Source organism: Trachemys scripta, chromosome 7 (assembly GCF_013100865.1).
Source record: "Trachemys scripta elegans isolate TJP31775 chromosome 7, CAS_Tse_1.0, whole genome shotgun sequence".
NCBI lineage: Eukaryota > Metazoa > Chordata > Testudines > Emydidae > Trachemys > Trachemys scripta.
Genome location: NC_048304.1, coordinates 18,462,574 through 18,475,446, shown reverse-complemented (window position 1 = coordinate 18,475,446; position 12,873 = coordinate 18,462,574). Strand labels below are relative to the sequence as shown.

Below are 12,873 nucleotides of genomic sequence, written 5' to 3'. Positions count from 1 at the left end.
ATTTGCAGCTGGGGTTTTGTTTCAGCTGATTATAAAGATGTTTTTAGCCAGATGTGAACTTCCAATAAGTTTGAGACTGTTTCAGTTGAGATTTTGTCCTATCTCAAAGAGTATGGCTGGGCCCTGTTAATTCATGCCAACTCTAACCCACTAGTGCTGCTCTCTCAAAGACATTGAGTTAATGGGAACAGGACAGCAAAACAAGCGCTTTAGGGCTTTCCCACATGTGAAGTTGTTCCTAATTAACTGTTCTATGGTTCAGCGAAACAGGAACGAGGCATTTTTATTCCACCACACCTGGAATAAGTTAATCAGGAACAACTAGGGTGACCAGATGTCCCGATTTTATAGGGACAGTCCCGATTTTTGGTTTTTTTTCTTATATAGGCTCCTATTACCCCCCAACCCTGTCCCGATTTTTCACATTTGCTGTCTGGTCACCCTACCTGTCCTAGGATTGCCACCTGTCTGTTTTTTTGGCTTCTGTGTCTGGGTAACATAGTAGGCAAGCCCTTAATCTGGGTAAAGAGACAGCCGCCTGAGGTGGCTGGTCCATTTTAAAGGAGAAATGGGAAATCCAGCAGGACATGCTATTTGGCCCCCTGGGAAGTTTTAGGTCACTGTGAGGAATGTTTTAGGAATGAGCTTCCCCCCTCCCTTTGTCTCATTAACTTCATATTGGGGAGGCCAATACTCCCCACAGGCTAGGGAACTGGAGCTAGAGGAGCTACGCCTGCCTGCAGGCGGCCCTGGGCTAGGCAGGGCAGTAGTGAAGCAAGGCCTGAGAGGCGGCAGTGGGTAAGGAAGCCAATCCTGCAGGGGGGAGTGACCGCACTGAGCGGGACGTGGGGGGAGCTGGGCCTCAGCGGCAGGCGGAACCTTTGCGTGGCGGGAAGAAGAGCCTGGGGCTCATGTGCCCGACCGGGGCGGCTTCATCGCCGGACCGGGAGCTGCCACGTCTGAGAACCGCCGGTAGCAGCCGCAGGAGCCTGGCCCGGCCTGTCGCCAGAGCAGCCGTAGTGCCGCCGCCATGGTAAGGTTCCCGCGAGCGGCTGATTTCCACCGGGGAGGGAGACAATGACCCAGGGCCTCGAGGGGTCGGGACTCTCCCCGCATCTGCTGCGGCGGCAGATCCACCCCGGGCTTCCCACGGGACGGGCCCTTCTCGCCGCATCCTAGGAGGGGTTTTGTCCCCCCCCCCCCCCTTCACACTGGCCCGAAGCGAGGGCGGGCCCCTCACTTCCTCGTCTGTCGTAGGCTCGCGAGCTCCCACCTGCCGGGCCCTGGCCGGGGGATGTCTCCATGCCCCAGCAGCCCCTTGCTGCTCCAGTTCAGTAGTTCCCCTGCCCCCTTACGCCCCTGTGCTCCTGTTTACCCTGTTGTGTGATTGGCAGCAAATAAAAAAAAAATCGAGGGAGTAGAGTGTAGGATAGAGAAGATAACATAAATCTTTTATTTGAAGAGGAAGCAGAAGCGTAGCCCCAGCGGCTGCTGCTCTTGGCTGTCCCACAAGCTACAGGGCCTCCTTAGAAGATACATAAGCTTTAACAGCCCTATTGAACTTTGTCTTTGACAGGTGATATATGCCTGCTATATACCTAAAGCTTGATCTGCATTATCAAGTTGTGTTGATATAACCATGTCGGTGTGGAAAATCCACATCTCTGAGGCCTTGTCTACACTGTACAGTTGCCAAAACTTTCATCTTTTGTGGGTACTTAAAAAAGCCCTCCCAGCCCCCCCCCCCCCCGCGAAAGACAAAAATTTTGCCGAAGTATTTTGTCGGCAAAAGTGCATTCACACATACTGACTTTTAGCTAGAAGGCTGTGTCGACCCATCCTTGTCGCTAAAAGCTGCGTAGTGTGATAAGCCCTGAGTGACGTAGTCATACCAACCTAACCCCCAATGTAGACAGCCCTATGCCACCAGGAGGGCTTCTCCCATTGACATAGCTACTGCCTTTCACTTAGGTGGATTAACTACGCCAACAGTAGCAGCTCGCCTGTTGGCATAGTCATGTCTTCACTGAAATGCTACAGCTGCACTGGTGCAGCACTGTAAGTGTAGACATGCCCTTATATAGCACTTTACACCCCAGGGATGTTTGGTATCATTAACCCTGTTTCACAGACTGGAGAACTGTATTTTACAGATGAGGTACAGAGAGGTGAAGTGACTTATTTGTGGCCTGTTTGTCTGAACTGGAGTAAAACTCTGGCGTTCCTGCCCCTTATTTTAGCTGCTACCTAGTAGTCTTGTTGCTTTCTTACAAAGGGACTGTTAGCAAGATGCAAAAAGGCTGACCCTGCCAACCAAACAGGACTGCTTGGTATTCTGAAGTGAGCAGTGCCAGGTGAATGAAGTTAGAATGTGGGGAAGTCCTGCATTCTGAATGTCTGGTGAAGATACCCTCTTGTCCTTCATCCCCAAAAAGTTTACTAGGGAGACTGAACAGTTCAAGGGATTGATGGGTAGAATCCTTTACTTCTGCACTGCTATGTCATGTCCAGTCTGGGTAAGGAGCTGATGGCTGTACAGGCCATGGCTGTGAAATGAGTTTGGTTTCAGTTTTCCAAACTCTTGGCACTATGACACAAAGACTAGCCAGGGAGAGCAATCTGTCCTTCCTCCTCTAGACGTGGTTCTTCCAGGACAGAGGCAAAAATATTGGTAGGGTAATGTGGGGAAGCTTGCACTGCCAGAGCCTGGGCTTTATCTCTTTCATTAATAAAAGAGAGGACTTCATTCTCGAGGAGTCAGTGCTAAATTCACACTTACAAAAACCCAGAACAAAACATGCCTATTTGTACTTTCTCCACCTTAACTACAACATTTGCAAAGATAAACTAAGATTGACTTGAGACAAAGTTCTTATTGGATGGAAATGGGTTATATCTTAGTGAAGTATAAGTGAAAACATCTTACCTAGGTATTTTAATATAAAATCGCCTCTGATTAAACTAGGTTAGTTTCTGTCTCCAAGTTGGCATTTGCACTAAATATAAATTATTTCCCCTCTCCAGGTGTCAGTAATTAACACTGTGGACACCTCCCATGAGGACATGATTGTAAGTATTTTATTTTTTTGAAATAAAAGCTGAGGATTTTTTCTTTGGTAAAGCAAAACTTTTTGATTTGTTCTAAGTGTAGTAGTGGGGAAAATGCAGCTCCCATTGCTCCCGTGCAATCCTAGTGACTTCAATGAGGTTATCTTTATGGCACCTCCTAGTGACAGCTTGAGTGAGTGAGTAGTACACACAGGGAGGTAAGGGGATGTGTTACAGCTTTGGATGAAAGAAAGCAAAAGACAGTATGGAAAGCTGTTAAGCCTATTTCATTTGGTGATAACTAGAGAAGTGGAGCTGGCTGAGGAAGGAGAAACAATGTAGAGCTCTCATTGTGATGTCAGGGACTTACTGCTGAGAAACAAACAACAAAACTAACAACCCTAAGAATGTAGGCCATTGCTTAGAGAACTCGGAAGAATGAAATTGAGGAAGATTTAATATGTACATGCATCCTTAGATAAGGAATATAATAGCACTTCAGAACATGAGTCTTCTACCCAAAAGACCAGGGACTTCCCTCGATAACTCTGCACTTCTTTGGTGCTTTATATGGAAGGATCTCAAAATGACTTACAAACATTGATTAATGCAGCCTCTGAGTACACAGGTTAGGTAGGTCAGGATTTTTTTATTTTACAAAGGGAAGCTGAAATAAAGAAAATTAAGTAACTTTGCCCAGCGCTACAGAGTCAGTGGCAGAGATTGGAACTCCAGAGTACCAACTTCCTGTCTCTTCTCTAACTACTAGACACTACTACTTTTTACTGTAGTAGAGTGATATACCCAAGTCAGAGAGAAGTGTAAAATACTTTTAATATCTGTATTTTAATAGCTAACTCTTTTGTGTTTAGTGCAAGAAAATATCTCTGGGGAATGAAATGATTTATGTGAACAAGATAATTTATAAGCTATCTAACCTTTTTATCCTACTGCTCTAATTTGGTAAACAGTTCACAATTGTTACAGCTACTTTTAAAGCATAAAATCTATAATATTTATTAATGCAGCAAGAGTATGCAGATGTTAATGGGAATCTCCATTATCTTCCAGCATGATGCTCAGATGGATTATTATGGTACTCGATTAGCAACCTGCTCCTCTGACAGATCTGTAAAAATCTTTGATGTAAGGAATGGAGGGCAGATCCTCATAGCTGACCTGAGAGGGTGAGTAAGTGAAATGAAAAAGAATCTCATGTAACTAATCAATAGATTATTGGCATGGCAGTGTTTGGTGGGATGATATTGGAATTATTATGATTTATGCAGGATATTATCAAGACACTAATGAACCATAAATTCCTTTATTAAAACAAAAGACCAAATGATATTTATACAGTTGCTCCAAACATGCCTAAAAAGTGTAAATAATGAGCAACTTACCACATCCAAACAGTAACAAAAAGTTTATAAGTGTTTGATCAAAATTCTTACAAATGGGCTAAACCTGGTGGGACTTAGACACATATTGGTTGGCTCCAGCATGGTCAGGCAGGTGTTAGTAATGAACCCTTTGAGTTTACTTTTTATACCCTTTAACAAACAAGAGATGTCATTGCCAATTACTGACTTCAGCTAAAAACCAAATTGAGACAGTTCACCCTTATTTCCAGTCTTAATCCAGATAAGATTTACAGCCTTTCCTCTCTCTACCTCTTCCCACTCCTTTTTGTTGACCAACGGTTTTTTTGTTTTGTTTTCTCCTTTGCACCTGGGTTCACACAGGCCCTAATTTTTGAAATAACATGGCATGTAGGGTGAGAAGATCTGTGTTGGCTCTTTTTAAGACCGATTCTGTTTTGTCTTATTGCAGTCAACCCTACCAGACATCCTCTGCACTTCATTGCTTCTGGCCTTATAATTAATTTTTTTCAAACTCTTTTTTATTTGCTAGTTAAGCCTTTCTTTACAACACATTTCTTTAACCAAGCTTAAACTAACTTTAATTTTCTAATTTTATATTTATTCTACAGGTGAGTTGTTTTTTTTTTTAAAATGTGAATAATTATTCATACCTATACTATGCAGTGTGCACTATAGATTCCTCCTGGGAAGTAGTTACTCTGGCTGGCTGTCTTTAAACTTTCCTTCTATTACTGTGAGTGGAGAAAGCAAGGAAGTTAAAAATAACTTGAAACCTTGACATCTCTGGTAGTCTAGAAATAAATATGCGCTCTTAGTAACAAGTGTGTGAATGAATATTTGGGTTTTTATCTTAACCAAAGCATCCAAGTTGCTCTCCCACTTTCATCTTGACACTACAGAGGTGTCTGGTGGTCATTACTTATGAAAAAAATTTGCTTTGCAATTTGTCTGCTGTGAAAAAGGCAAGATTGAAAGGGGTTTCTCCTCTTCAAATGCCATGCTTTCCTTATCTCTCCCAACTAATGTTGTTTCTTATAGCCATGAAGGTCCTGTGTGGCAGGTTGCCTGGGCTCACCCTATGTATGGAAATATTCTGGCCTCGTGTTCCTACGACAGGAAAGTTATTGTCTGGAAGGAAGAAAATGGCACTTGGGAAAAGACATATGAGTACACTGGGCATGACTCCTCAGGTACGTGGAGTGTTCTAACCGTGCAAATGGGCAGAGGGGATCAAGTTGTATCTTAATTAATCTTTTTGTTCATCTGTCATATAACAATGTGTATGTTCTTTAACCGTCTTGGGTGTTGGAAGGTGACTGGGGTTTCAAATTTTAACATTTTTATTAAATAAGGGGAAAAAAGGACCATTTCATAAAATACCATCTTAAACTGGCATGGAGAAGAGTTATACAATATAGTGCTTCCTTCCCTATGTGGCCAATCTCTGGCTTGATAGTTCATTATATAATTATATATAACATGAACATCCTACGAATGGCATTGTGTGCTATCTGAGATGTCCGGCAACAATGGATCCCTAACTGAACAAGCTTACAGGCAGATCATGCTAGATGGGTATAATACAGCACACTACAAACAGAATGGTATATGGTCACTATAGCAGGAATGCTTTCAGAATAGGTGGGGTTGGTTTACAGTGCTGCTTTTTATAAAGAGGCTGTTCTGTGAGAGTGGCAGGCCTTTCTGGATCATCGTCTCCCTTTTTTAAAAAACCCACAAGACCCTGGGGGTTGCTGTGCTCAGCCTCCTGAGGAAGAGTGGAAAAGATATAGGCGCCCCATCTGCTGCTTCATGCGTTGTCAGTTTAGTTAGAGTAAGGATTGCAGTATCGGGTCGTTGGTGTGTACCTCTCTTTATTGGGCCAACTGAGCTGCTGTTGGATAACATGAAGTACTTGCTTCTAACGCTGAGCCTGACTTGAAGCTTACACTAAAGGTTTAAGATTCCAGCTCATTAACGGAATATGACTGTAGACTTACAAAAACTACAGATAAATGCATTTTGTGGTGTTGGGGGTGGTTTTGGCTGAAGAGGTGTCTGTGCACACATCCATCGCCTCCCTCAAGGGATCATCACAAGAAGTTTGTGGCAAGGGGTCACACTAGTTGTTGTGTGCTGGCCAGAATCTCTCAAGTACTCTTTTCTGCCAACGCTGAACACACAGTCTCTGCATCACTCCCATTCCTGGTAGGAAGGAACAGGATTTTGGAACACTGAAGACCACAGTAGTATGCTGTGCTCCCATTAAGTACTCACCTGGCACAAACAAATATGGTTTAAAGCAAAATAGCTGTTCTGTTTTCCTCTGACTCTGATGTTGATGCCTAAAACGCAGCTCCTGGCTCTGTTCTGGGGTCACAGCTGTCACAGAAGAAACTCAGGATTTCAAACTATTCTTAAAAAAAAATCCCTGCAGTATTTTTATCTTCAATAAGGACCCTTAAGCTGATTTAAAAAGGTAACTTACTTCCTCTTAGTGCCTTACCCTTGGCTTCCAAAGTGTCATACCAGTCAGTCACCAGATAGTAATCCAATCTTCAATATGTTTCTGACAGTGAATTCCGTCTGCTGGGCACCACATGACTATGGCTTGATCCTGGCCTGTGGGAGCTCTGATGGGGCCATTTCATTGTTGAGCTACACCGGCGATGGGCAGTGGGAAATCAAAAAGATCAGCAATGCACATACTGTAAGTTTATTTCTATAGCTCCATGAACATGCATGTTGCTCTATAGGCACACTGTTGCTGCCCCAAAGGGCTTATAGACTCCAAGTCAAGACAGAGAACAGTGAAGTGACACACACCTGGTGAGGAGAGGAGGTTTCCCAAGATGAAACATGGCAGAGTCTTTGTTAAAAGTAAAATATATGCGGGAAGCTATTGTACATTGTGGACCGTAAAATAAAATGGAAATGAGATATGATTTCAGTGCCAGCTCTGCCCAGTGACTTCAAATGCTGCCTTTCACAATAGTCATTCAAAGCTGCACAATGCTGCAGCTTTGACCTTGTCTTAGTAAAAACAGAAGTTGGTTTATCTAGCCACTTCCATGTGAAAGGTGTAGTTTTGTCCACTAACAACCTCCTCCCCGCCCTCCTGGCCATTCCTGGCCTTCTCAGTAACTGTTGTGTTGAGGTTAGACTGTAGCTGGTCTGCTTGCTCATCAGATTTTAATACAGCATTGTGTAGGAAATTTAGATTCAGAAGTCATCCCTGGATACCTGCTCCCCTGGAGCAGTATGGAAGGTAGAACTATTATCTCGTGTAACTCCAGCATCTTTAATTTTAAAGGGTAAGAAATCGAACAGTGAAATTCTCTTCTTGCACAGATCGGCTGTAACGCTGTTAGCTGGGCCCCTGCAGTTGTACCAGGAAGCCTTATAGACCAGCCATCTGGCCAAAAACCAAATTACATCAAAAGATTTGCATCGGGTGGCTGTGACAACCTTATCAAGATTTGGAAGTAAGTATCCCCCCTGTCTGAATTGGAGACTTTCCTCTTCCTGTAAAAGGGAACAGTTGCTTTGCTGATCCCCCCCCCAAATAGACTTTATATGCCATCATTGGTATCTCAATTAATATTTTAAGCAATTCCATATTGCCTTCCATGCTTTAAAAGCTTTTCTCTTAACAGTTCCATGACTTTTGCATCCTATTGCATTATTATGGTTGTTAATACTCAACACAATCCTACTGCACTTTATATAGCGAGAAGCAGATATACTTTGAACTTATTTTTCACTGTCTGTGTCCAAAGTTATTGGAATATAATTCCAACTCTGTTGAGCCAAGAGGTGAACAGACCACGGAAACTGAATTCTCTTCTTGTCCCTAGAGCAACTATCCCTTCAAGTCAGGCCTGTGTTACACTGAGGGGGAGAAGAAAGGGATGTTTATGTTACCAGCATTATGGATAAATCAGACACCCTCTCAGGAGTATTGAATGCATTACAAAATAATACCTTTCAAAATGGGAGATGAAAGGCAGAAGCAGCTGAGAAGTTGGGGATGTTGCCGCTGCTCCTTTCTTTGCATGAATATGTCTTACAATCCCTTCAGAGAGGAAGATGGCCAGTGGAAGGAAGAACAGAAGCTGGAGGCTCACAGTGACTGGGTCCGAGATGTAGCCTGGGCTCCCTCCATAGGTTTGCCAACAAGTACCATTGCCAGCTGTTCACAGGTAAGACTCTCATCCGTGAAAAACATGGTGGCTCCGACAATGCCACCCACTTCAAGATTGCTGTGCTGTATGAAAGGTAATCAAGTAGGAGAGATAAAATAGCTTTTCATCTCTAACCAGTCGTCATGCCAATCCATTGTTCTAGAATGTTGTGCCCCATCAGGACTTAGCTGTCCTAGGCTTCCACTACTTCCCTTAAGAAATTTCTACGGAGTTGAAGAGCTCAGATGCTTAACAGACGTAATAGTTGACAAGAGTGAAGGAGTAGATCAGTGCAGCAAAGACAGTCATTTGATAGAGTAAGGAAGAGTGGGTACAGGAGTCCCATCAGGAAGGGTGGTTCTAAGCTGAAAAGCTCTTACTGACTTGGGATCAAACTTGCCCATTTCACAAATAAAAATATTTCCCCCCTAATTGTTAGCCCTGCAAACAACCTGAGATTTGAGGGTCCAGTCCTCCTTTCAGGTTCCTATACCCTCAGCAGTAATAAAGATTTTCCAACTGGTATTTATTGGACAGTTCCATTGCTGCATGTGCCAGAGAAGAACCAGCTCGCGTTGTAAGATTGGCAGAATAAAAAGTAACAAGAACGTATTTATGGCAGAAAATTCAGCTGATGTGACCCAGAATGCTCAGAGAGCAGAAATCTTGAGGTGGAACATGTCAATAGCTACTTTTCTGACCCGATCAGCATTTTAATATTTCTGCATTTTTCATTTAGACCTCTTTAAAAAAAAAAAAAAAAACTGTCCATAACTATTGTCGTCATGGTGTTTTTAAACAAATGCACATAAAATGACTGTTTTTTCAGATTATGTTATAGCTACTTTTTGAAGTGAGCAGAGTGCAGCTATAAAGCCCAGATAATCTTGTTTCAGTATTGCGATGTGCCACCAGTGGTTCTACAGACTTGTTTTGTTTTTTCCCAGGATGGCAGAGTGTTCATCTGGACATGCGACGATGCCTCTGGAAATTCATGGTCACCAAAATTGCTGCACAAGTTCAATGATGTAGTCTGGCACGTTAGCTGGTCTATTACTGCAAACATTCTTGCTGTGTCAGGAGGAGACAATAAAGTGAGTGCTGTGGCTTGAACTTTATATGTGGCTCGTCTCAGTAGAGCTAACTGATGGAACACAATGCTAACCTAAGCTCTGAACTGTTAGGTACTTTTTCCAAATTTTCAGTTGAGCCATATCAAGAACATGACTTCTGGTGTAGTCTACAGTCCAGCATTAAGGGCTTTCTTCATTCTTGTCTCTACTGGATGTACAAGTCAGTCCTCTTAACAAAATACTTTAAAACCAGTTTGAAAATAAGATTCTCTTTCATTCAGTGAAAGAGTTAAACACCTGATTTTTAAAACACTAGAGAGCTAAATTTTTTGGAGTATTTTGAAAAATACAGCCCTTCCAGTGTACATTCACTTTGAGTAGGGGTGTAATTAGAATTTATTCTGGAGGGAATTGCACTGTCCAGATTCTGCTGGTCAGTTAACCAGCTACCCTGACCTAACTGAGATGGTCAGCAGTAGCATCACACAGAGAGGACTACCTTGATCTGGAAATTCAGTCTCTTGTATTAAGTTTCATTTTTCACATTACCAGTCACACATGAATCTAAGTGAGATGTTTTAAGTCTTTCTTCCGATCTTGGAACCTTCTTATCCTAAGTATTCTAGTGCTACCTATTTATTGTACATTACCTTTCCAACTCTCTTCATCAGAAAGGCCAAACTCCTGTTCAACTACTTAGCACTGCAGTTTGCTGTATTTCCATGCCTAAGAAAGGATTGACATTCTGTGGGATGCAGTATAATTAGAATTGCGGTCCAGTATTGTTTGATGGCAGGTGGAATAAGACTTATACATATAACTTCAGTTAGCGTCTTAGGTAGGATATTAACATACCATCCCTTCCTTGTGCAGTTATAACTGTCAGAACTTATGAATTAAGATGTCCATAGTTGTCTGGGTTGAGAGCATTATGAAGAACCTTTTATCATTAGGCGCAATCATGTGGCTAATTAAGGAGCCATATCAAGAGGTGACCGGAATCAGCAATATGCAGAGAGGTTTTTAAAAAGCGTACGAAAGGATCAGTGGTGGGGAAAGACCATGTGGGGTATAGTGGACTCCAAAAGACAGGAGTGGAAGAGTACTGGTATTTTACTAAGGCTAATACTTCTCCTTCTTGATCTGTTTTCAGGTCACTTTGTGGAAGGAATCAGTAGACGGACTATGGGTGTGCATCAGCGATGTGAATAAGGGCCAAGGAGCAGTGTCTGCTATTACAGAGGGTCAGCAGAACGAACAGTGACAGATGGATTTAATAACACTCTAGTTGCAATGCAAGGAGATTAATCACTTAACATGATTTATATGACCCTTCTAGATATATGAAAATCTGATGAACATCCTGTAACCATTTATGGTAAAAGCTACAAACACAGTATTGATCATCAGCCTTAATGTCAGTTTTCTGAAATTGAAGATGAACTGTATAGCAAAATACTGTGTCCTGTGCTGTTCCTTTCTGATGCGAATTCAGAACCTCCCTTTCCCTGCATGAGCAGGGTCTGACTTGTTCTTTTTGCTGGAGGACTTTGGCTGACTAAACTGAGGACATGACAGATAAGTGCTGAAACTTGAGCTGTGGCTCTCCTGGTGGAAAGGAGCCTCTGACCAAGGCTCAATATCCCCTTCCCCAGAGGAGGGCTGGGAGAGCTTTCATCTTGAGCTGTGCTCTCACCCCTCAAGTACCATAAAGACTTGCCAGAGTCCTTCACCAAAAAAGAATCAGATCCTGATATCTAGTGAAAACAACTTGGGGGTAAGATGAAGGACAGCACAGAGACTACCTTCATATGCAAAGGAGCAGTGAAGCGTACAAAGGTATTATTGCTTTACAATTTGCCTTTAAATTAGGTTGAAAGCTCTTATTTAAAAATTTCCCAAATCTTCAAAGCTATTAATTTTAAACTATTTTTTTTAGACACTTTTGTGTACTGTACCTCAGGTGTTTTTTGGTTTAAATAAAAATGGAATAAAGTCCTATTGGTTACAACGCTGGTGTACTGTGTTAACTCCTGAGAAATAATATGTAGCTCTCATACTCGGCAAATCTCAAAGCTCTTTACAAAGGAGGTCAGAATTATCATCACCATTTTACAAATAGGGAAATAAAGGCACAAGGAGGGGAAGTGACCTGCTCTAGGTCACCCAGTAGCAGAACCAGAAATAGAACCCAGCTCCCTGAGTTGGAGTGCTCTTTTGATTAGGCCACCCAGCTTATCTTTTGCAGTGGTTTTACCATGAGTGTCTATCTAGCATCTAGTTAGCCATTCCCCACTACTGTCCGTCCCTTTTATTGCCAAAAAACTCAGAAATGACCAGCAGTAATATCAGGTAGCTGCTGGAGACCCTTCCTGATGTGCCTTAGGGCATATGCTGTACTGTTCTTAATAACTGGGGGACTGAGGCAGTTTGAATAAAACTTGTTCTCTTGGCACATTCTAGTGCAGCTATCAGCATTGGGTGTCTCGCCCTGCTAGTATTATCTTCTGTGGTCTTCACCTGATGTAATGTGGGTTGTCGGGGGAGAAAGCAGTAAGAAGAAAACTCAGAAACTAAAGCTTGCTCACTTGGCTTTGGTTAAAGCCCTAACCACTAGCTGACTTTCCTGGAGTGAAATATATTTTAGCATCACACAAGTTTCATTATGGATATTTTCAGATGAAAGAGTTGAGAGCAGTTTTCATACCCTTTCTCCATCAGCAAGAGGTGCTGCGCAGGGTCTTTGAGCTGTATTTCTGCTTATAGCAGCCATAATCCTCCTTTCTTTGCTACTCCTTCCCAACTGCACTGAAAAGACAAGGCAGAGAGGGACTTCACACACTTACATAGCTGCACTGAGGTGTGTAACATTCCTGTTGGCATAGGCAAAGAGGAGAAACCGAGTTATCTAAGATCAATATTTGCTGGGACATTACAGATAAACTCTTTTTAGAAACACTATAGCAAGGGAGTATTTCCATTTTTAAACTAACACTGACTTATACCCAAAGCTGACTGGAGTGATATTTTTCCTGTACATGATTTTAAAATACCTTCTTCCTTTTTATGTTGTCTGGTTCTCTGCAAAAACACATGCACTCAGTGTCTGTGCCTCACTCCTCAGGTGTTCAAATGGACTTGTTTTTTAGAAAGCAAACCTTTTTAATCCCATAGCCATCACTT

At 42.5% G+C, this 12,873-nt stretch overlaps 1 protein-coding gene across 1 annotated transcript; it reads left to right on the top strand.

Moving 5' to 3' along the window:
* Positions 1 to 879: 879 nt before the first annotated feature.
* SEC13 (SEC13 homolog, nuclear pore and COPII coat complex component) lies at positions 880 to 11,701 on the top strand. Its single transcript, XM_034777285.1, has 9 exons — positions 880 to 1,033; positions 3,025 to 3,069; positions 4,120 to 4,235; positions 5,472 to 5,623; positions 7,010 to 7,143; positions 7,785 to 7,918; positions 8,515 to 8,635; positions 9,565 to 9,711; positions 10,844 to 11,701. Exons 1-9 carry the CDS (start codon positions 1,031 to 1,033, stop codon positions 10,952 to 10,954), a joined length of 963 nt encoding a protein of 320 aa, XP_034633176.1. The 5' UTR covers positions 880 to 1,030; the 3' UTR covers positions 10,955 to 11,701.
* The last annotated feature ends 1,172 nt before the right edge of the window (positions 11,702 to 12,873 follow it).

Excerpts from the sequence above, each read along its gene's own strand:
- SEC13 (XM_034777285.1), top strand. Across the intron at positions 3,070-4,119 it reads CCTCCCATGAGGACATGATT|CATGATGCTCAGATGGATTA; the intron begins GTAAGTATTTTA and ends ATTATCTTCCAG. Across the intron at positions 4,236-5,471 it reads CTCATAGCTGACCTGAGAGG|CCATGAAGGTCCTGTGTGGC; the intron begins GTGAGTAAGTGA and ends TGTTTCTTATAG.